At 41.6% G+C, this 21,357-nt stretch overlaps 1 protein-coding gene across 1 annotated transcript; it reads right to left on the bottom strand.

Moving 5' to 3' along the window:
- Positions 1–451: 451 nt before the first annotated feature.
- On the bottom strand, positions 452–21,017 carry LOC133379498 (keratin, type II cytoskeletal 6A-like). The gene is made up of 9 exons (XM_061614901.1): positions 20,343–21,017; positions 10,669–10,883; positions 10,056–10,116; positions 9,408–9,503; positions 7,266–7,430; positions 5,542–5,667; positions 4,097–4,317; positions 2,322–2,356; positions 452–2,225 (listed from the first exon to the last, which is right to left on the bottom strand). Exons 1-9 carry the CDS (start codon positions 20,907–20,909, stop codon positions 1,909–1,911), a joined length of 1,803 nt encoding a protein of 600 aa, XP_061470885.1. The 5' UTR covers positions 20,910–21,017; the 3' UTR covers positions 452–1,908.
- Positions 21,018–21,357: the final 340 nt, after the last annotated feature.

Raw genomic sequence — 21,357 nt, 5'->3', positions numbered from 1 at the left:
GGGCAAAGATGCCTCCATCACAGCACCTTCAGCTCTCTCCCTCTCTCTGTCTGTCTTGCCTTAGGCACAGAAGAAGGCTGCTGTGACTCTTTCAAAAACCCTTTAGATAGACTTAAGGGACTCACTTCCCACTCACTAGAATTGTAAGGATGACAAGCAGGAGAAGCTGGCTTTCCTCCTGGTAAATTTTTAAAATAAATCATTATAGATTCATAAAGCTGAAACTGATTTTCCTCTCTCACCGCTGGAGTAGTCTGGAGACATGACAAGTACCTTCTGCTTCACCTATGTGGTCTCCAGAGTGACCTGTCGTGGGATTAGCCTTCTTGAGCCTGTTTTGTGAGGTAAGCACATTGGAGAGAGCACCACAATCTGTAAAAATATCGTATTTCTTCCTGTTGCCTATAGAGATACCATGCTTTGAGCTCTAAAAACAACAATGAGTCTTGGGTTACCATAAAAGCTAACAGATTTATTGCGGCATGAGCTTCCATAGACAAGAGCTTACTTCATCAGACGTGTAAAATGGCCAAGGAAGTTGTTGGATACTTGAATTGTAGCTTATTGTTAGCAACATTTAACATTTGAAACACAAACAGACTGTGTTAGTGTTCGAAAATGCCATTTACAATATTTTTTGTTTAAAAAAGGAGTTCATGAAAGCACCTCTGTTGTTTCGTGCTGTCTTTTTTCTTCCTTTCTCTTTTAGCTTCAGAGCCCTCCTTCTTTGCCACAAACTAGGTCTGAGGAGGAGGCACTTAGGTGAGAAAGCAGAGAAAAAGAAATTCTGGGACAAGCTTATGTGCCTGTTTCCTGCAGAGTTAAGCAACTGTACAACTAGCAAAACGGAGGGAAAGTGCTCTGAAACCAACATTAATAGAAAAGATCAAGTATCAAGTGAGAAAGCAAGAGTGCACTGGAAAAGTAACTGCAACTTTATTGTGTGACTGAGTGTTGAGCTGAAAAAAACTCTCACAGGTGATACACCACAGTATCATGTCACATGGTGCAATTTCTCCTGGACTGTAGCACTTAAGAGCCTGCCGGTGAGCAATCGCATGTCCAAATGCTTCCCCATTGATTAGAAAGCCTCCCTGTGTATGTACAAAACTAGCATACCAGGGAGAATGCTAGGCTAGAAACTCTTCTCCTTAACACATGGATCTAGGGAGGATTTATTTTATTTTTCAGCATATGGGGGAATATTTAAGCCTTTCCCCATACAGTGCCTGGAACAAAGATGCACAAGGGGACTTTTCTGATCGTGTCTTTTAGCTTGCAGAGTGATATAAACAGAATAATAGAATATTTGGCATTTTCTGCTTCCATTGGTGAGGAAATATGGAGCTTGTAGGGGACAGGTACCAGTAATTATGTGGGGGGGACGTAATTGGGGAGAATCTTTTGTTTCTTGAAGCAGCAAATGGTGGATGCTGGGGATGGGTGAGAAATTCAATTCAGTTTGCATTTCAAGCTGAATCTATCAAATTCTCACTTTTTGAAACACTATGAGAACCGAAACACAGCCAGCCTTTGAAATTTGCACGTAACTGAATTTTTCAATGCAGTTCACTAACCAACCCATGTTTACAAAAATGCAAATCTAAGGGGAAAGTATGCATAAAATGAATATGTGAGTGAATACAACATATATGAATGCATTATATGATGAGAAATCGCTTGCAAAAATGTGTACATTAGTCAAAACTGCCTACAAAAATGTGTTTTATTAGGAGAAATTTGCACTAAAATGCTGGATAATTTTCATGATTTTTTTTTAAAAAAACTGCAGATTGCTGCAAAAATGTGGAGAACCGAATTTAAGATTGAAAAAATGAGAAACTGAGAACCGAAACTGACAGATTTTTCCATCCCTAGTGCATGCATTTTTGAAGTGGGGGGGGGACTTTAGCTGCTTATTCTCTTGCTTGAGGAGCTTGTGGAATGTACAGTCTTCATACTTGAACTGCCCCCTCCAAAGCCATATCCACCCCCAGTGATGCTGCCGGAACCACTGAGGCTCCCTCCACTACTAAGCCGGCTCACTCTTCCTCCTCCAACACTGATATGGCTGTGTCCACAGCTGCCACTTCCACAACCAAGGCTGAACCCGCTTCCTCCTCCGACTCCGTATCCACTTCCTCCTCCGACGCCGTATCCACTTCCTCCTCCAACACTGTATCCTCCTCCTCCTCCACTGATGGTGCTGGAACTGCTGACCACAGCTGTGGGATAAGAAAGTCATGTCACAGATTCCCTTCTGTCCCTCAAGCAAAGAGCCTGGCTTCCTAATGTAGTCAAGGGCTGAGGTATATACTTACAGATGTTAAATGGAGTTTGGAAATCTCCAGACATCCTAAAAAGAGAAACAGCACATTGACATACGAATAAATCATGCCAGACCAGGCTGGTGCTCTCATTTGTTCTAGGGACTGATTTAATTCAACCTTCCTCAACCTGGTGCCCTCCATATGTTTTGGACTACAATTCCCATCAGCCCCAGTCAGCATGATCAATGCTCAAGGATGAGAGGAGTTGTAGGCCAACAACTTCTGGAGGACACAAGGTTGGGGAAGGCTGGGTAACTTGATAGGGAATGATGTGCACATAATTCATACTGAAGAGGGTTCCAAGAGGGTGGGAAAGTCAAGGAACTGAAAACTGCGAGCATATTGCTCACCCACAATGCTGTCATTCAGCAATTAAACAAAAAATGGGAGCAATCAAGAATTCTAATCTATTAGTGCTTCTTCAGATACAAGATCAATTTAGAGCTCTAAAATCCAGAGAGAAATTATATTGAGTAGAATTTTAGACACTATATTTCTGGTACTCAGAGTAATATCTGTGTGTTCAAAATGCATTAGGGTAAGCAAAGAAGTTCATTGGGGCATGGGCTAAAGAACCAATTAACAGAACTGGGGGCTCTACGCAGAGATTCTAGCCCATCACCAACTCCTGGGATTGCCTCCAATCCCATATCCTCCAATGCTAGTAAATAGAATACTCTCCAGAAAACCCTGTGGCTCCTGATTCACCTTGCCTTCGCTATCATACTGTACCCAGAGGTTGTAATAGCTACATACAGAAACTTTCTAGCATTTCACCAGTGTGTCAGTAACTGTGAGATGGCCTTTACCAGGGATGTGAGGGCTCAGTCACACACCTCCCTGTAGCAGTATTTCGGTGTTCAAAGACTCCTAGTCAGCCTCATAGCAATACCTAAGGCGGGGATGGGGGAACCTGTGGCCCTCCAGATGTTGTTGGACTCCAACGCCCATCTGTGGTCAGTGATTATGGGAGCTGGAGTCCAGCAACAGTGGGACGGCCACAGGTTGCCCACTCCTGCTTCAATACCTGCATCTGCCTACATTGATTCTATTTATTTATTTAGGAAAAAAAGTTAAAGACTTGGCTTAAAAAAATTCAAGCAGTGTACATAAACTAATATAAAACAATTACTAATATAAAAGCAAGCATATCTAACTAAGTTGTGTGACTGATAGCCTTGCTGGGGGGAAAAAGGTTTTGTTAACAGTTGTCTAAAACAGTATAGGAAGGGTGCCTGTCTTAATGTTAATAGGCAGGGAGTTCCAAAGCATAGGTGGTGGCACACTGAAAGATTGTCTCCTAACAGCTATAGAACAAACATGGTATGGCACTTGTGAAAACGCAGATTCGACAGATTGAAGAGGTTGAGTAGGCAAGCATGTACGTTCTTCACTTAAGAAACTCTCCAAGGTCCTATCCACCCCTACTAGGCAATGGCTGTTCCATAGACTTGATATCGGAAAGGACCGCAGCCCAGTGGCAGAGCATCTGCCTTGCATGCAGAAGGTCCCAGGTTCAATCCCTGGTGCTTCCAGGCAGGGTTGGGGAAATCTCCTGCCTGAAACCCTGGGGGATGCTGCCAGTCAGTGTAGGCAATATTGAGTGAGGTGGACCAGTGGTCTGACTCAGTGTAAGGCAGCTTCCTATGTTCCTAGTCGAAACAGAAAAAAACGTCTCTTTCAAAACATCTGACCACCAAATGCCAGGCACCTTTTACCCCTGGATCCACTTTTAGCAAGACATGTCTTGATTCCTCTGTACCTACCTACTCTCCTCTCCCTCTAGCAGTGTCCTGTATGTGGCAATCTCAACATCCAGGGCCAGCTTCACATTCATCAGTTCCTGGTAGTCACGCAGTAGGCGAGCCAGCTCGTCCTTTGCATTCTGTAGGGCAGTCTGAAGGTCAAGCAGTTTTGTCCGAGCATCCTTGAGGGCCATCTCCCCACGTTGCTCAGCTTCTGCTATGGAAGATTGCAGACCGTTAACCTGAAAAAGAAAAGGAGGAATGCCTTCGTCGGTTACTGGTTATCATGTAGCTTGGCTTCTTATGTCTTTCCCCAAACACTGTTGTGAAAGACAGAGAAGGGATCAACACTGGCAATTCCCTAGGCAACTGTAGATCTGGTGATATTTTAATCTAAGAGTTTACAGACTTTACCAGAGCTCATTTTGATGATACAGGCCCCAGTAAAATAACCCGACAGATTTTGCTGTCCAGGGCACTGACAGTCAGAATCATTACATTTCCTTTAGCATCATGGACCACTTTTTCTCTAACTACACTCAAGGTTGACTCTACGCACATATCCTACATCCCAACCCTGAAAGCAGCAATTTGCCATTGTGCTTCCTCCACACACCTTCACATTGCTGCTGTCATTGGTGATGCTGCTGCTTGCTACAACTAAGGATGCATTTTTTGCTTTTATGAGAACAGAGCAGTACTGAAGTGGTGCTCCTGGCTGTGTCCAGAGGGAAGTGAATGAGGCAAAAATCAGGGCAAAGAAACTATGAGTGCAGAGTTTGGATCTTTCCTTCACTCTGTTGGCTATGGCCAGCTCTATCATATCACAAAGTCACAGTTCAACACTCACACAAAAATTAAAGAAAGATTTTTTCGATATCTGATATTGCAAGATCCACTGTTGGTCACTCCATCCATCTTTCCCTCTCTATTACTTATTGCCTTGCCTGCTGTGTTGGGCGTTCCATGGCCCTCCATTCCCCACCCTACCCCCACTGTTCCTTAAATCCACATCCTTTCCTAAACCAACAAATGTACCCAAATATTGATAATTGCAACCGTAACACCTGGTGAGATCCTGGGAGAAAGGGGAGGTGTTCAATTATTTAGGATATATGAGAACTGTCTGGAGGCATATTATTTAGTTCTACTGATGAGGCTAGCAGGTCTGGATCTGTGAGTTTCCTAGATGGAACTCGCACACACTGAACCATATGTAAGCTGTTCTAAGCTCCTTGAAGGAAGAACAGGATATATAAGTATAAAAAAACAAATAGCCAGGTAAGAGAAATCAGGAGGAATCATTTGGATATCTTGTAAATTGGTCAAAATATGTCCAGGATGAGCTGTCCTAGGTTTCTACAGCATTTTACAGGAGATGAAACCTTGAACCTCATGAAACCGCTCATTGTCATAGTAAATTGGTTGACCACAGGCTACAGAGAGGGGAAGAAGTCATGTCTTACAGCTTTCTTCACAATTTCAATCTCAGCGTGAAGTCTTTGGACAATCCGGCTCATGTCTGCAATCTCGTCTTTCGTGGATTTCAAGTCATCGCCGTGTTTGTGAGCTGTGATTTGGAGTTCCTGGAACTGATATCCACAAAACAAAATAACAATTATCATATCTGTCATAAATAAATCATATCAACAAGTTCTTCTTGATGTGTGTGTGTGCTGGTAGATATATATATATCGTAAAGGAATTGGTATTCAGCTAGATTTCAGTTGGTTGCAGCAGATTGCATCCGTTAGGCAGGACAGCTTGTTGCAATTTTACGAAGAAAAGTTAACTACCTATATTTCTACACAGATTCTACACAGAAAGTTCTGGATATACTAAACCAGGGATGTGGAATCTGCGACCATCCCAGTGTTGGACTACAACTCCCATTATCCCTGACAGTTGACCATGCTGGCTGATGAGAGTTGAAATCCACAACATCTGAAGGGCCATAGGTTCAATATCCTTGTACTAAACCACAATATCTGAATATCTTTTGCTTTTCTCGAAGTGAGAAGCCGTCATCTAGCTGTTATATTAACAAAGGACCAGTTCACAAATATATTTTGTATGTGGGGAAAAACCTTTGTGTCTTGGAGATTGGACTCATGTAAAAAAGCATAATGTGTGAACTAGGCAATCATGGATATAGCATTCTCTGCAACTAGTATGAACTGCTATAATAACTAGTTCATTCCCACCTTAACATCAACTATCTGGGGAGGGTGATCTTGGGATTTGAAGAAACCATGACATTGGCCCCACCGAAATAGATATATCCATCCAGTACATAGAAGAAGAACTGCTTCTAGACCCAGTGTGGTGTAGTGATTAAAGTGTTGGACTAGGACCTGGGAGATTAGAGTTCAAAGCCCCACTCAGCTGATGATGCTCACTGGATGACCTTGGGCCAGTCGCTGTCTCTCAGCCTAACCAACCTCACAGGGTTGCTGTGAGGTTAAAGTGGAGAGGGAGATAACCATGTACATCACCCTGAGCTCCTTGTAGGAAAGGTGGGATATAATCATAATCATCATCACATATGTTTTTAGAGTAGTGCTCCCCATCAGGTCTCTAATAGTAAGGTGAAATTGCTAAACGATTTATGCTTCTGAATGCTACGATCAGATCAAAACAACCAAGAGGGGTGAATAGTTTAACAATTTCAGTGCTCTCCCCCCCCCCCCAAAAAGAACAGAGAGGATTTTCATGTTACAAAGGTATTTTATCAGTTGTGGTTCATTTTGTGTGCCAAACTATTCATTTCATTTTCCTAAAAACTTTGGGATGAAGCATAATCACCACCTGAAAAGATAAACATTGGCTAATGAAAACAACTGGTGATTACTTAAGTCATATATACAGCCAATTTGAAATTATTTTATTTGTACTCATATTCTTCAAACGCTGAGAATTCAGAAGATTTTTTTTAATGATCGACCCATAAAATCTGATATGTTTTCTGAAATTCGATGTCTGGATTTAAGATTTTGATTCAAGTTATTTGCTGTCTTAATTACACGTAGCCAATGTCAGGGATTCTGAAATTCGACAGGGGGACTGAATTCAACTTTGAATTCCAGTGAAAATTTTGGAACAGTTCAGAAATTTACTGTCAAATTCAGAGAGGTTGTTGAATTTCAAATTTTGGTGAACCTTCTTGTTCTGCATCACAAAGAACTCTTACCTTGTTTTGGTACCAAGCCTCTGCTTCAGCTCTGCTCCTATTGGCGATATCTTCATACTGCGCTTTGACTTCAGCAATGATGCTGTTCAGATCCAAATCTCTGTTGTTATCCATTTGTAGGATGACGCTGGTGTCTTTAACCTGTGACTGTACCTGAGCCAGTTCCTGTGGGGATTATTAAAGAGTTCCAGTTAGCAAGTGAAGAACCCTTTCCCCCAGTCTTGGCCATTACACCTTATAGTTTCCGGCACATGCAGGTATTTATTTATTTATTCCAAGTATTCTTATCCTTCCTTTCCATTAAAATAAATGTTAAAGACACCTTACAAATGTAACTGAAACTTGTGGTTGATGAAAAGAAAAGGATTTCACCTGATCTTTTTTTAAAAAAGTGAGCTCCCTGCTCTTCTGCCAGCTAAGTCATACTCAGAGTAGACATATTAAAATTAATGGACCATGGATTTCAACTGGTCTGCTCTGAGCATGACTAACTTTGGGTTTCACACAGAATCTATTTCATAGAATCAGAGAATAGTAGTGTTGGAAGGGGCCTGTAAGGCCATCAAGTCCATCCCCCTGCTCAATGCAGGAATCCAAATCGAAGCATTCCCAACAGATGGCTGTCCAGCTGCCTCTTGAATGCCTCCAGTGTCGGAGACCCCACCACCTCCCTAGGTAATTGGTTCCATTGTCATACTGCTCTAAGAGTTAGGAAGTTTTTCTGGATGTTCAGTCAAAATCTGGCTTTTTGCAACTTGAGCCCATTATTCCATGTCCTGCACGCTGGCCCTCCTTTATGTGACAACCTTTCATGTACTTGAAGAGTGCTATCATATCTCCCCTCAGTCTTCTCTTCTCAAGGCTAAACATGCCCAGTTCTTTCAGTCTCTCCTCATAGGGCTTGGTTTCCAGTCGCCTGATCATCCTTGTTGCCCTCCTCTGAACCTGTTCCAGTTTGTCTGCATCCTTCTTGAAGAGCGGAGACCAGAACTGGACGCAGTACTCAAGATGAGGCCTAACCAGTGCTGAATAGAGGGGAACTAATACTTCACGTGATTTGGAAGCTATACTTCTGTTAATGCAGCCTAATATAGCATTTACCTTTTTTGCAGCCACATTGCACTGTTGGCTCATATTCAGCTTCTGATCAATGACAATTCCAAGATCCTTCTCACATGTCGTATTGCTGAGCTAAGTATCCCCATCTTATAACTGTGCATTTTGTTTCTTTTTCCTAGATGTGGAACTTTGCATTTATCCCTGCTGAATTTCATTCTGTTGCTTTCACCCAATGCTCCAGCCTGTCAAGGTCCCTTTTGAATTTTGTTTCTGTCTCCCACGGTATTAGCTGTGACCCCCAATTTTGTATCATCTGCACACCCATGCCAATTTTTTCCCCTGTTCTAATTTCTTGCTGTGTTTTCTAGTGATCTTATTGAAGCTGATCTGTAATTCTTAATGAAGTTTTAGGGATTTTTATAATTTGTGGGGGGCGGCTGTTTATTTGCCTCCATGTAAGTTAGGCACGGGGAACCTATGGCCCATGGGCCAAACTTGGCCCACCAGGCCTCCCCATTGGGTCCATGAGGCCATTTCCCCCCAAGCCACACCCACCTACCCTACATTTGATATAATATGTGATGTCAGGTATGGAGGAGGGAGAGATGCGGCTGCAGAAAGCAGGACTGAACTCCCCATGCATCAGCTGCGTAACAAAGGCAGCCATTCACTTATATGGGGGAGAGGAGAGGCTGTGTTTGGAGGCACTGTTGTAAGGGGGGAAATTGGTCCTTGACCTCTGATGCTTGGCAACCTGACCTTCATGTGCCTCTGTACAAGGAGCACGTAACAACATAGTACATCCCTCCCAGGAATCCTCCCATCCCATCCTCTCATAAGGACACGAATTAGTTTAGCTTATGTTAAAATAATGACTGGCTGAAAGACAGACGTTCATTTCTGGATGAGTTATAGCTATTTTTAACACAGTCAAGTTATTATGGGAACAGGTTGTCAGTGGGTATGATTTTGATGAAGTGCATTAAATCTGTCTATGGAATCTCTTGTCTGAACTGCAGTTATTTGTCACACATGGGATAATGAAGTTAGTTTAGGAGTAGATAGAGAGGGGAAGATCCTTACCTCATCAAAGAGTGCTCTTAAGAACTGGATGTGTTGAGTCAAGGAATCAGCCTTGGATCCCAGATCTATCTTATGAATGTAAGAGCCATCCACATCCTTCGGAGGAAACATAAAGTCACTATTATTTAGCATAAGTAGGGTTGCACAGAGTTTAAATGTAGAACAATGCCTGCAACAGGACACAATATTAGGTAAGGACTTCAGAACATATGAGGGTGGAGCAAAACTGACCATTGTGGACGTACTCATTAAGAACAAACTTCAAGAGCTGAACTTACATTTTATCAAAAGTTCAGTTTAACAATCAAAATTCATTCAGAGCTGAACTATAGATGAGCATTTTAAATATTTCCTTGCAGGTGTGTGACATAATATTTCATGTCAGCTCTAATGTTGACTGCTTCAACAGTCAAACAGTGCAAACCATGATGTTGTCTAGGTTTTGCACAAGAGTGACTGTGGACGACCACAATATGAGTGCCATCATTACTCTAGCACTACAGGAGGGTACATGAATACAAACATTTAGTTACTGTAAACCGCCCAGAGAGCTTCGGCTATGGGGTGGTATATAAATACAATAAATAAATAAATACATAAATAAACAAATATTTAGGATGGGGACATATAAGAAATAATGCCCCTTACCTTTTTGAGCACCACAAAGTCATTTTCACAAGCTGTACGTTTATTAATTTCATCTTCATATCTGTTGGAAGCAGGGGAAAGTATTAATTATTATCTTCATCATTTAAGTATATACAATATTTTTGTCATTGCCATGTTTGGAATACAGATCTTACAGTATGCATCTTCATAACAATTCTGTGAGGCAGATGAGGCCAAGAGACAGACAGTAACTTGCTGACAATCTTACAGGCAGCTCCATGCTTTGGCAGAGTGCTTTGTCCCTAGAAAATGTGTGGTCTGCGGGATCACACTAGCCTTGTGGCAAATTAACTGCTGATGACAGGAAAAGCCCTCCAAGAAGCTCAGAGGTAGGGAATGTTGTTCAGTCTGAGGGCCATATTCTCTCATAGGGAACCTTCTGGGGGTCACACGCCAGTGGTGGGTAGGGCCTGAGGCAAATTGGACAGAACAATGGATGCCACTCTTTTATTTGTAGAGTAAGCTGCATCCCACTCATGCAAAAATCTGACATTTTTACTTTCACGCACAACACCCTCTGCCCCATCTGGGCAAGCAAGAGGAAAGCTAGGAGTTCAAGGACACATTTTCCCCACCCCACACGGTCACATACTTGTTCTTGAAATCTTCCACAAGCTCTTGTGTGTTCTTCAGTTCTATGTCCAGGTGGTTTTTATCACCGACTAGGGAATCGAGCTGCCTTCGGAGAGTGTCAATGTAAGCCTCATAAAGAGGCTCAAGATTATTCCTCAGAGCTGGAGTTCCCTGCTGGTAGAGCAAGTCCCATTTGGTCTCCAGCACTTTGTTCTGTTGCTCAAGGAATCGCACCTGGAACACAACAGGGAAATAGTAGAGAAGAGATGTGTGGTTATATTACCTGATAGCAGAGCAGGGCCGTAGCGCAGTGGTGGAGCATCTGCTCTGCATGCAGAAGGTCCCAGGTTCAATCTCCGGCATCTCCAGGGAGGGCTGGGAGAGACTCCTGCCTGAAACCCGGGGGAGCTGCTACCAGTTAGGGTGGATAATACTGAGCTAGATGGACCAATGGCCTGATTCAAGGCAGCTTCCTCTGAAGGGCAAAACAGAGTCAATTCACAGATGGAGCTGTTTTATCATGTCGTACAATGAATAGGGTGAGTCTCTGACCTTGTGTTAAAATATCCATCATATGCATTTGGAGGTGTTATAGTCCTGTAATAGGACTATACCACCGTGGGTGTACCTGTACTTTTGGACTGGCTCACAAAATGCAAATACCAGGAGAGGCACAACCTTTTTCAACCTTCCTTCCTGCCCATCAGTGCATTTTAAATGGCCAATTGAAATGGAAATGAAGTTATATACAATTTTAAAACTTTGCAATATTTGACATTTTTTTAAAAAAAACATTCGAAGAGGTTGAACTGTGATATTTTAAAACACTGAATTTTGAAATTTGATTGCAAAGGACAATTAAAATGATAAATGCTTTTTCAAGACAATATATATTATCACATTTAATTCACACTACTGGAAAATATGAGAGTGCAGTGCAACTGAATGCATTGCACTGACTGAAAGCAGACTGAAAGCCTATTTGTCTCTGTTGCCTCCTTTATCCTCTGCCTTCCTCTCTTCCAAAGATCAGGACTGTTCTTGACTACAGTAGGGCCCCACTCACACGGCGGGTTACGTTCCAGACCCTCGCCGAAAAGCAAAACCCGCTGAAAAGCGGAACTCCGTCAATAAAATGGCGCCCGATGCCTGGAAAACACCGTAAAAGCGGAACAAGTGCCGTATGAGTGGAGCCGTACTCTAACTGAAAACTGCCGTATTAGCGGAATGCCGAAAAGGGGGCTGCCAAAAAGCGGGGCCCTACTGTACTACCTGCAATGCATCTTGTTTTGTTTTATTTTAAGGTGTGCCTGCCTATCCTACAAAACCAAATCTGCTTTAAAGATTCTTTACTATTTTGCAACAAACTCTAGGAACTCTAGTTCCCCAAGGATGGCCAATGCACCTAACAAGGAATCCTCTTAAAGGAATGCAATCCCTTTGGAATATATGTACTATTTTTATTTAAAAGTTTACACCCAGCCTTTCTATTGATATCCAAGACAGCTTCTGTGAAAGATGAAAAAAATAACACCAAATTAAAACATTGAATAATTGTGTCTGACTAAAAACACTGTGGCAGTCCAGGTTGTATTTCTGTTGTACATAAACTTGGAGGATCACTTTATTTATTTATTTGTTATTACATTTATGTGCCACCTTTTCTCCAAGGAGCTCAGGGTGGCGTATAAACATGATTCTCCCCCTCCCAATTTTATCCTCACAACAACCCTGTGAGTTAGGTTAGGCTGAGAGGCAGTGACTGGCCCAAGGTCACCTAGTGACCTTCATGGCTAAGTAGGGATTTGAACCCTGGTCTCCCAGGTCGAAGTCCGACACTCTAACCATTACATCACACTGGCTCACTTTATAGGATATAGTCTACATCATGCTTTAGGGCCCCTGCAGAGGTCCTTTTTATTGTGTATTCATGATGATTTGTGCTCATGGTGGTATTGAGGCACTTATAAATCATCTTGCTTTCAATACTGTTTGCTCTTGCAAATGTTTTAGGGCAGACATACTGTTCAGATTCCAGTTGGTGCATGCCCCATAACTTCCTGAAAATCCTGTAACTTTTCATACCACAAATGTTCCAGTTTATTTCCCCACACACAAACACTTTTGTGGTGTTGTAGTGCAAGATGGCAGCAAATGCAATAACGCTGGGGAAGCATTGCAGAACAGTTAATAAACTGGAATGATTTGTGGATGGTCCAGTATAAATCCACCATGACTACACTATTATTGTGTTGATAACATGTTGCAAAACACACCCGCAACATACAAACCGGTCTGGAGGGTCATTATTGAAGATCTGCTCAAAGAAGATTTGGGAAAGTGAAAAAACAGTAATGTTTTCTATCTAGTAAGAGCTCTTTATTATAAAATCTTGATCACAGAACCACTGCAGTGAGAGCAAACAGGTTATACGGGGGGTTGAGGTTGCGTGGGGTGGGGGTAAATGCTTTCCAGTTAAAAATGTTATCACTGTTAAGGAGTATATCAAACACACAAACTCATTTCCTAACAGTAACTCAATGCTCAGTTCAACCCATTCTCAAATTACTCCCGTAATACTGGCTTTTAAAGTGTGGGAACTGAATGCATACTGGAATGTTGCCAAGGACTTTCCAGATGGCCCTGGGCGAAGGACTATCTATCTCACCATTTGAGCTCCTTCATCTGTACAACAAGAATTATAATTATAAGGAACTGAGCCTAAGGAGATGTTGTAAGAATTAATCAGATAATGGTTTTTGAAGCTTGGTGCAAAGATGTAGGGAACATCACAAAATATTGAGGAGATAATGGGGAGAACCCAGAGCCCTGTATAGCAGGTGGAGGGACTCTTTGGCCCTCCAGAAGTTGCTGAACTACAACTCCCATCAACCCTGGTCATTGACCATGCTGGCAGGGGCTGATGGGAGTCGGAGTTCAGCAACATCTGGAAGGCCAAAGGTTCCTCACAGCTGCTGTACATCTTGCAAAGGGAGGGATTCAATTCTGACAGAAGCAGTTAGAAACTGTTGCTGTTGAAAAGCATCAGCACAGAGATACAACTAGAAAGGGTGAAATTATACACCCAACTGAGACTGACTTTGGGTTTCACCTTCTGCACAGGATCATTCTGTGTGGAGTTCTGCATATTTTCTGTTCTTTGGCAATTATGCCATGTCTAAAATAAAGCTTTTGTATCTCCCTTTTTCAGAGATAAGTGGGGGTAAAGAGAAGATGCAAAGCCTGGACTTCAGATGTGACATGGTTGTGGAAAAATACAACGCATTGGGAACCTGCACTCTTGTCCACCAAAGCTGTTCTCAGGGTTGACACCTGGATCTACAACTGAGTACAATTTAAAGGGACATTGTGGGGGCTACTGGCACCATTTCATCTCCAAGGAGCATCAAGTACCTGGATGAAAGCATATGGATGGAATAATGATGGCATAAATCAGAGGTGGGGAACCTATGGCCTCTCTGATACTGTTGGACTCCAGTTCCCATCAGTCCCAGCTGGCATAGCCAATGGTCTGGGATAATGGGAATTGTATTCTAGCAACATCTGGAGGCTCACAGGTTACCCATCCCTGACATAAAGACTGTGGGAAACGGTTTGGTAGATCCTGGCTGGATGGACAGAGCACCCTGAAGAAATTATGAAAGTGGATTCCCAAGAACCTCTGAAGAAGACATGCTTCACATAACTGAGAGTGAAGCACACCCCATGGCTCTCAAGGTTCATATTTCACATTACATACAAATCCATCCTTGTGTTTTAGGTGTGCACATAGTTTTTAATGTGAGAATGGCTGGATCAGTATATTGTCCAATATATTTGTTGGGAAACAAATAAGGGAAGTACTCTCTTAGCTACATTTTCTTATCCTGATAGGGCTAGGAGGCATAAGCCTGCAATCACTGGACCTCCAGCTTCATCCTTCATTAATTTTGGTCACAATCCAACTCTCATTTACACCAAGCTAACAGGAGTTGGATGCAGGGAAAATCCAGCTCAGCCAGCTGGGTCCTGGCTCAGCTGGGCTACACCAGCATAAGTCCCTCAGCCCAGCTCAGCAGAGGCACACCAGGTCAGCTGAGACCGGTGCAAGTGGAGCCAGTGTAAGGCCCAGAAAAGGGGCACGTCTGGGGTGTGCTGGGGGAGCCAAGGTGAGGGGACTTAAACCACATCCAACCCATGTTCAGAGCACTCCTGCAGGTCCCAATCCAAACAAAAGTTATGCCGGGGGTAAAGTCAATGGAGAGGGCTTACTCCCTGATGGGGGTAGTTGGGAAAGCAGGCTTTTACTTTCTGGTCCCTGTGCGCAGCTCCCAGCTTAGCCAGTGTTCAGCCAACCCAGAGGCTCCTGAATGGCAATTGGATGCAGAGGAACTTTACACCAGCTTCTCTTGCTCCAACACAACTTAAGCTGGCTTCCTCTGAGTTGGATTGCTCTGCCCATGTTCAGCACAAACATCCACACCTCCTGACTCTATATCTGGTCTATCCCACCTATTGTAGCCACAACAGAACAAGCAGGCTGGAGTAGACTGAATTGTTTCCACCCAAATTCAACATTCATATGTGTATATATGTAACTGAATTGTTAGTCATTCTTCAAACAACATTTTCCCAGTGCAGCATCTGTGTTCAACAAGTATTCAAAACTGAGTCTAGCATTTCAATAGAGATGGGTGATTCTTCCATTTTGTTTTCTCTCAGATTCTCATTTTTCCGATCTTCAGTTCTCCATATTTCCACATCCGTTTGCAATTTCTTTCCTAAAAAAAGTCCTCATGAAAATTCATCAGCATTTTAGTGTGAACATTACCTAATATACACATTTTGTGTGCAATTTTGCCTTAGATATTTTTTCAAAGCAATTTTCCTGAATATAATGCATTTTTGTGTCAACTAGGAATGGACAAACCTGTCAATTTCAGTTGTCTCAGTTTCTCATTTTTCCAGTCTTAAATTCAGTTCTGCAGCATTGTGATATATATATATATATATATATAGTGATATATATATATATATAAATTTAATGACAATTGTTTAGCATTTTAGTGCACATTTCTCCTACTAAACACATTTTTGTAGGCAGCTTTGACTGTGCACATTTTTGCAAGCTATTTCTCATCATATAATGCATTTTGTACATTATTAGTACTAATATATTCCTTTTTGTGCACACTTTCCCCAATATATGCATTTTTGTAAACATTGTTTGATTGGAAAACTGCATTGCAAATTTCAGATAAGAGTGGCTTTTTTTAAAAAAAAGATGGCTGTGTTTTGTCTCTAAATGCAAACTGAATCAAATTTCTCCCCCATCCCTAATTTCAATGAATATATGCATTCATATGCACACTTTACTCTAGTAAATGCATTTTGTATACATTACTTGACTGGAGGGCTGCATTGAAAAATTGAGAGAAATGATGGCTGTGTTTCAGTTCACATCTTGTTTCAGAAAGTGTGAACTGAAATTCTCCCCGTTCCTATATTTCAAAAACACTGATATTTACATTTTACTAATCAGTGGTTAAAATCAGTGTTCTAGCTATCACATGTGGCTCAGAAACCATAATATGGATACCCCGCCATGCAGTGCAGTGGATTTTTTAAATACTCCTTCCTTCATCAAGAAGTGTGGTTAAATTGTCTTACAGCACAATCCTATGCATGTCTACTGAGGAGTAAGTTCCCCTGATTTCAGTGGGACTTACTCCTAGGTTTCTGGGAACAGAATTGCAGACTTTTGGGGGGGGTCTTCAGTAGCTTTGATTTAAATTATTCTGACCATAGAAGTCTAATACAGCTATAGATTCTGTCCACTTCCATTTGCTAAGTTAGGAAAGTATCTGCCCTCTTACTTTATTTACATTTTAAAACTGAAAAGCAATGAAGTTCTTCTTGCAAGTTATAGATATATATTACCTAATGACTTTGTTAAAGCAACATGTCAGCCTTCTGAAAAGCAATGAATATCCCAAAGTGAAATGTTCTGAATGAGTGTTTTGGAATCTAATTGACAAGTTACATATCAGATTTAGTGTTAACTGAGACAAGACATGACTTCTACATTACAATTGCTGGAATTTGTCCATCTGGAAGATGCTGACAAATCTTAAAGGCTTCAGACAAGAACTGCAAAAATGATGAACATGGGGAAAATATAGCAAGGAGAAGTTATGTTTCTCTTCAGCTGACCTATGTTTTCAGAACTGTCATGTGGCACAACCCTTCCTGGACTATTCCACTTCATTAGGGGTGGAACTGACAAGTTTGAATGATCCCCCATTTTCAAAGCTTTCTGTAAATGACTATACTAGTATCCTCCTCTTGCTTTCTATGTGCAAGGGCAGCATAATGTGGAGGAGTGATCAGAAATGCAGTTTCTGATCTGAAGTGGAATGGCTCAGAAAGTGTTGTATGATATACTACTGAATGTGCTTATTTGGGCTTTTAGAAAAAATAAGATTAAAGTGAGTTAGAACGATATCCTTTTTCAAATAATTTTATTGATTTTCCTAAATGTGCAAGAAATCATTATTGAAATTACAAAGGAAAAATGCATACATATCCTTGAAGCATCTAAAATAATCAAAGAAAGGAGAACAAAGAAAGACAATAGACTGACATATTTTAGATATTGAAAAAAAATCTCTGAAAGGAGGCAATCAAACTACAGGGAGCCAGAAAATGTTTAGTAGCATGACAGCAGTTGTACACCAGCCAAAGTTACTAGCTGGCTATCTCAGGGATAGAAAATTCTGATAAATCAGTGGATTTTGCAAGGATGTCCTCTCACTTTTACTATGAAAACCTTACTCAAAACAAGTATATCTGATCAGAGAATATCTCAGATCAGACAATCTAGGAAGGCACTGAATCACATGTTTATATATGCAAATCAAACAGGTACTCACTTCTTGGCCTTTGGCAAGTTTATGTTTATTCCATACTTATGTAGCCATTCTGTACTAACTAGATTATCCTACGTGGCATGGTATATGAGATGCTGAAAAATTCAGTTGCCTTCCTTTAAAGGAGAGGTGGGGACCTGTAGTCCCCCAAATGATGTTGAACAACAACTCCCATCATCTTTGACCATTGGCCAACGACATCTGGAGGGCCACAGGTTCTCTGTCCATGTTTTGAAAGATAAAACAGCAACATTTCCCATTCTCATTAAAAGACCAAAAGCCTTACCCCACCACTGCCAAAATCCCTGGGAACTACAACTGAAATGAAGTTGGTGAAAGGATTACCCACTATGTTCTCCTAGCTTAAATGTGAGGGGAAAGGCAAATTAGTTTCTCCAGGTTTGAAGTTTCTTAAAGATTCTCAGTTAAGGAACAGGGCTGCAGCATTTAGTTGATTCGATTGCAATCTATCTCCAGCTACCTGAAAATGAGTCCATTATTTATTGTTGCTGAGCAGGCATGTGCTGCTAATCAGTTAAGGAGGCAACACCTTTTTTAATTAAAAAAAAGTTAAACTTTTAGTATCCATACTTATTTTTTAAAAAACCACAGATGGCAGGCACCAGTCTTAGAAGATGTGTTCCCTTTTCCCTTAGATACCTGAAGATATGCCTCTTTTCAGATGGTGCCTGCTGCTGCGACACATATACTATAATCGAAAAGCAAATAATTGTTTTATTCATGTGACGGTTTATGCAGATCGATTTAATGGGTTAAAATGCATAAAAGCCACTGATAAATAGTGCAATCCTGTTCATAACTAAACCTGATTCAGTACAATTAGACTTATTTCCAGGAAAGCGTGGGCAGGATTTCAGCCTAAGATTCTTCAATTAGGTGGTAGCCTAACATGGATACCATTGGACTGAAGCATGTTAGAGGTGAGGGGGAAAGATGCAGAGCTTGGGAAAGTTACTTTTTTGAACTACAACTCCCATCAGCCCAATCCAGTGGCCATGCTGGCTGGGGCTGATGGGAGTTGTAGTTTAAAAAGTAACTTTTCCAAGCTCTGGAAAGATGCAGTATACATTTTGGACAGAAAAAGCTATGTTAGGTGTGTCCGAGGACTGGTTATGCCAGAGGGATATTTTTATTTTCCCTGACCTCTTGAAACCAGATAAGTTCCATGCCATATCACAAACTGCTTTGGAAATTCCCTGATTAGTTTCAACCCACCCCATAGGCACCAATACTGGAACCATAGTTCTTTGTATCCTCGCTACTGGCTTTAACCAATTGACCTTTGATGTTGCTGCTAGAAAATTAATCAAAGATTTAATATTTATGTATATTGTTGTTGTTGTTGTTTTTAAAAAGTCACTCTCTCAATCATAAATTGCAAAAGCAACATCTGAAACGGTTCCAAATTCAAAAGCGTTAGCTCTGAAATCTTGCAAACTGCTGACTTGATGAAATTTCATTTCCATTCTATTTGGAATGCATGTGAGGCATTTGTTGTTTAAAAGTAGTTCACCCATCAAAATTGCCTTGGATGTGGAAAGTTTATACCTCAGAGAGAAAACAAATAAAAGAGGTGCAAAGAGTTCAGTTTACATTTCACCCAGCATGCTCTACACTTGTGAAAACCTGCTGCTTAAAATATACTTTCATGTGAAGTCCAACTGAGCTATATTTATTCAGTTGCAGTTAAAGAACGCTGGGAACACAAAATGCAATTTTGAGAAGCAGCAATTAAATCTTGTCCCAAACTACTTGCTCTGCATATGAATGTCCATTGAGGAATCAAAATGGTTTGCGACTCATTGCCTGTTTATAAGGAAAATATAATTAACATTGCTGATCCTACATTTGCTTGCAAGATTTCCTGAAACACTAGAATAGTGTTAGTTCAATGTTAGCATAACATGTTGATTTAAAGAAGCTGCCTTAACAAGCCAACAGTCAATCTAGTCCAGTACCATCAATGACTTTTGAATATCTCTAGCAGAGATCTTTCCTAGCCCTTGTGCTGTGGAGTGAATTTAGATCCTTACACATGCACTGTTATAACTGAGAACTTAACCCATTCCATTTTATGTTACTACTATATGCCCTTCCCTAAGCAGGTAAACGCAAACCATGGAATCAAGTCTTTAAGTATGTCCAACCAATAGTGTGGCCCACAAGCTAAATCTTGCTTACAGGGACATGAAAACGATGAAGTGAGATCATGGTACCCAAGGTCCAAGTCACCCAGATGGTATGTATTCCATCTTTAGAAGCTTAAAAATCACAATCTCAATTATATTGTACATCCGGAGACAATTTATCAGTTAGGTGAGGTCAGATATGGTTTATCTTTTTCCAAATGTATGCATAGATACAATGGCAGAGTTGGAAGGAAACTGACTACTCATCACATTGAAGCCATTGTCTCCAGACAAGATGTCCTTCTTATACCTCTAGCATCCCTGACAGGTTTCTGTTCAATCTTCTTTGGACAAGAAGGATATTCTACAACATCCCTAAAACTAATTACGTTGCTGAACTACCCTTATGGTTCCTAACGTTTAACCTAAATCCATAGATTAAAGTCATTTGTCCTTGCCCTAGAACTATAAGGAATAGAACACCTACATTTTAGTGCTTCAGGCCTAGTGACTCTTTCCTCCTTATACTGTTATATGTTCACCAGGATATCCATGCACTGAAATAGCACAATTCTAAACATTTGCAAAGCAAATTTCTCCCTGTTCCAACTTACCTTATCAATGAAAGAGGCAAATTTGTTGTTGAGGGTCTTGATCTGTTCCCTCTCTTGCACCCGAATCCTCTGGATCTCAGGATCAACCTCCATGTGCAGAGGAGCCAGTAAGGTCTTGTTGACAGTAACATTGTGGATTCGCCCTGGTGCTGGACAGGGAGCAGGGCCTGAAAGGCCATATCCACCACCACCAAAGCCTCCAACATGGCTGCCAAGGGCAACACCACTGCCATAGCCCAAGCCACTGCCAAAGCCTACTCCACCACCAAAGCCTCCATAACCTGCACTAACACTGCTGAATCCTAGACCACCCCCAACGCTTCTTCCACCAAAACCTCCTCCAAAATGACCTCCTCCGCCACCACCAGAAACTAGGCCCAGGGATATCCGCTTGCTTCCACCAGGGCTGTAGAGACTTCTGCTGCCAAAGCCACCACTGAAAGCTCTCACTCCTCCAACTGGAACGATGGAAGTTGAGCTGCTGCGCATTCGGAAGCCACTGCCAGAAACAGAATAGCCCCTTCTTCCACCTGTTGAAAAGGATCTGGAACTGAATTGCCGGCTCATTGTGGCTCCTTGGGAGGATGAGAGTTAGGATGGCAAAAGTTAACAAGCAGAGACAGCTGAGCAGAGATTGGAGGAGACCGAGAGCCCCCTGTGATGTGGGAATGGGATAATTCTCCTTATATGTGTTTGGAGAGCTGGGCTTGGTTGCATGGGAATGGGAAAATGAAGGCAGAATATTCATCAAGGGCTTGCCTTGCCTTCAAGCAACGAGTTCTCCACTAACGGCTCAACACCAAATGCAACACACCTATTACATAGCTTTAATTTGTCAAAATTGCTTGCTTTGCAATCTTTGCTTGTTTGCATCTCTTTCATGTTAACCACTGTTAACAAACCACTGTTTGTTTCCTTCGAAGGGCTTTAAGCTATGGTACACAAGGCAAGATAACGCAATGAGGAATGCCATTAATGGCGTTGCATAGAGAGATCTAAATACGAGTCAAGAGGA

This window comes from Rhineura floridana, chromosome 3 (assembly GCF_030035675.1).
Source record: "Rhineura floridana isolate rRhiFlo1 chromosome 3, rRhiFlo1.hap2, whole genome shotgun sequence".
In the NCBI taxonomy this organism is placed as follows: domain Eukaryota; kingdom Metazoa; phylum Chordata; class Lepidosauria; order Squamata; family Rhineuridae; genus Rhineura; species Rhineura floridana.
Note: the sequence above shows the minus strand (reverse complement) of the source record. Positions and strands in the feature narration are given on the sequence as shown.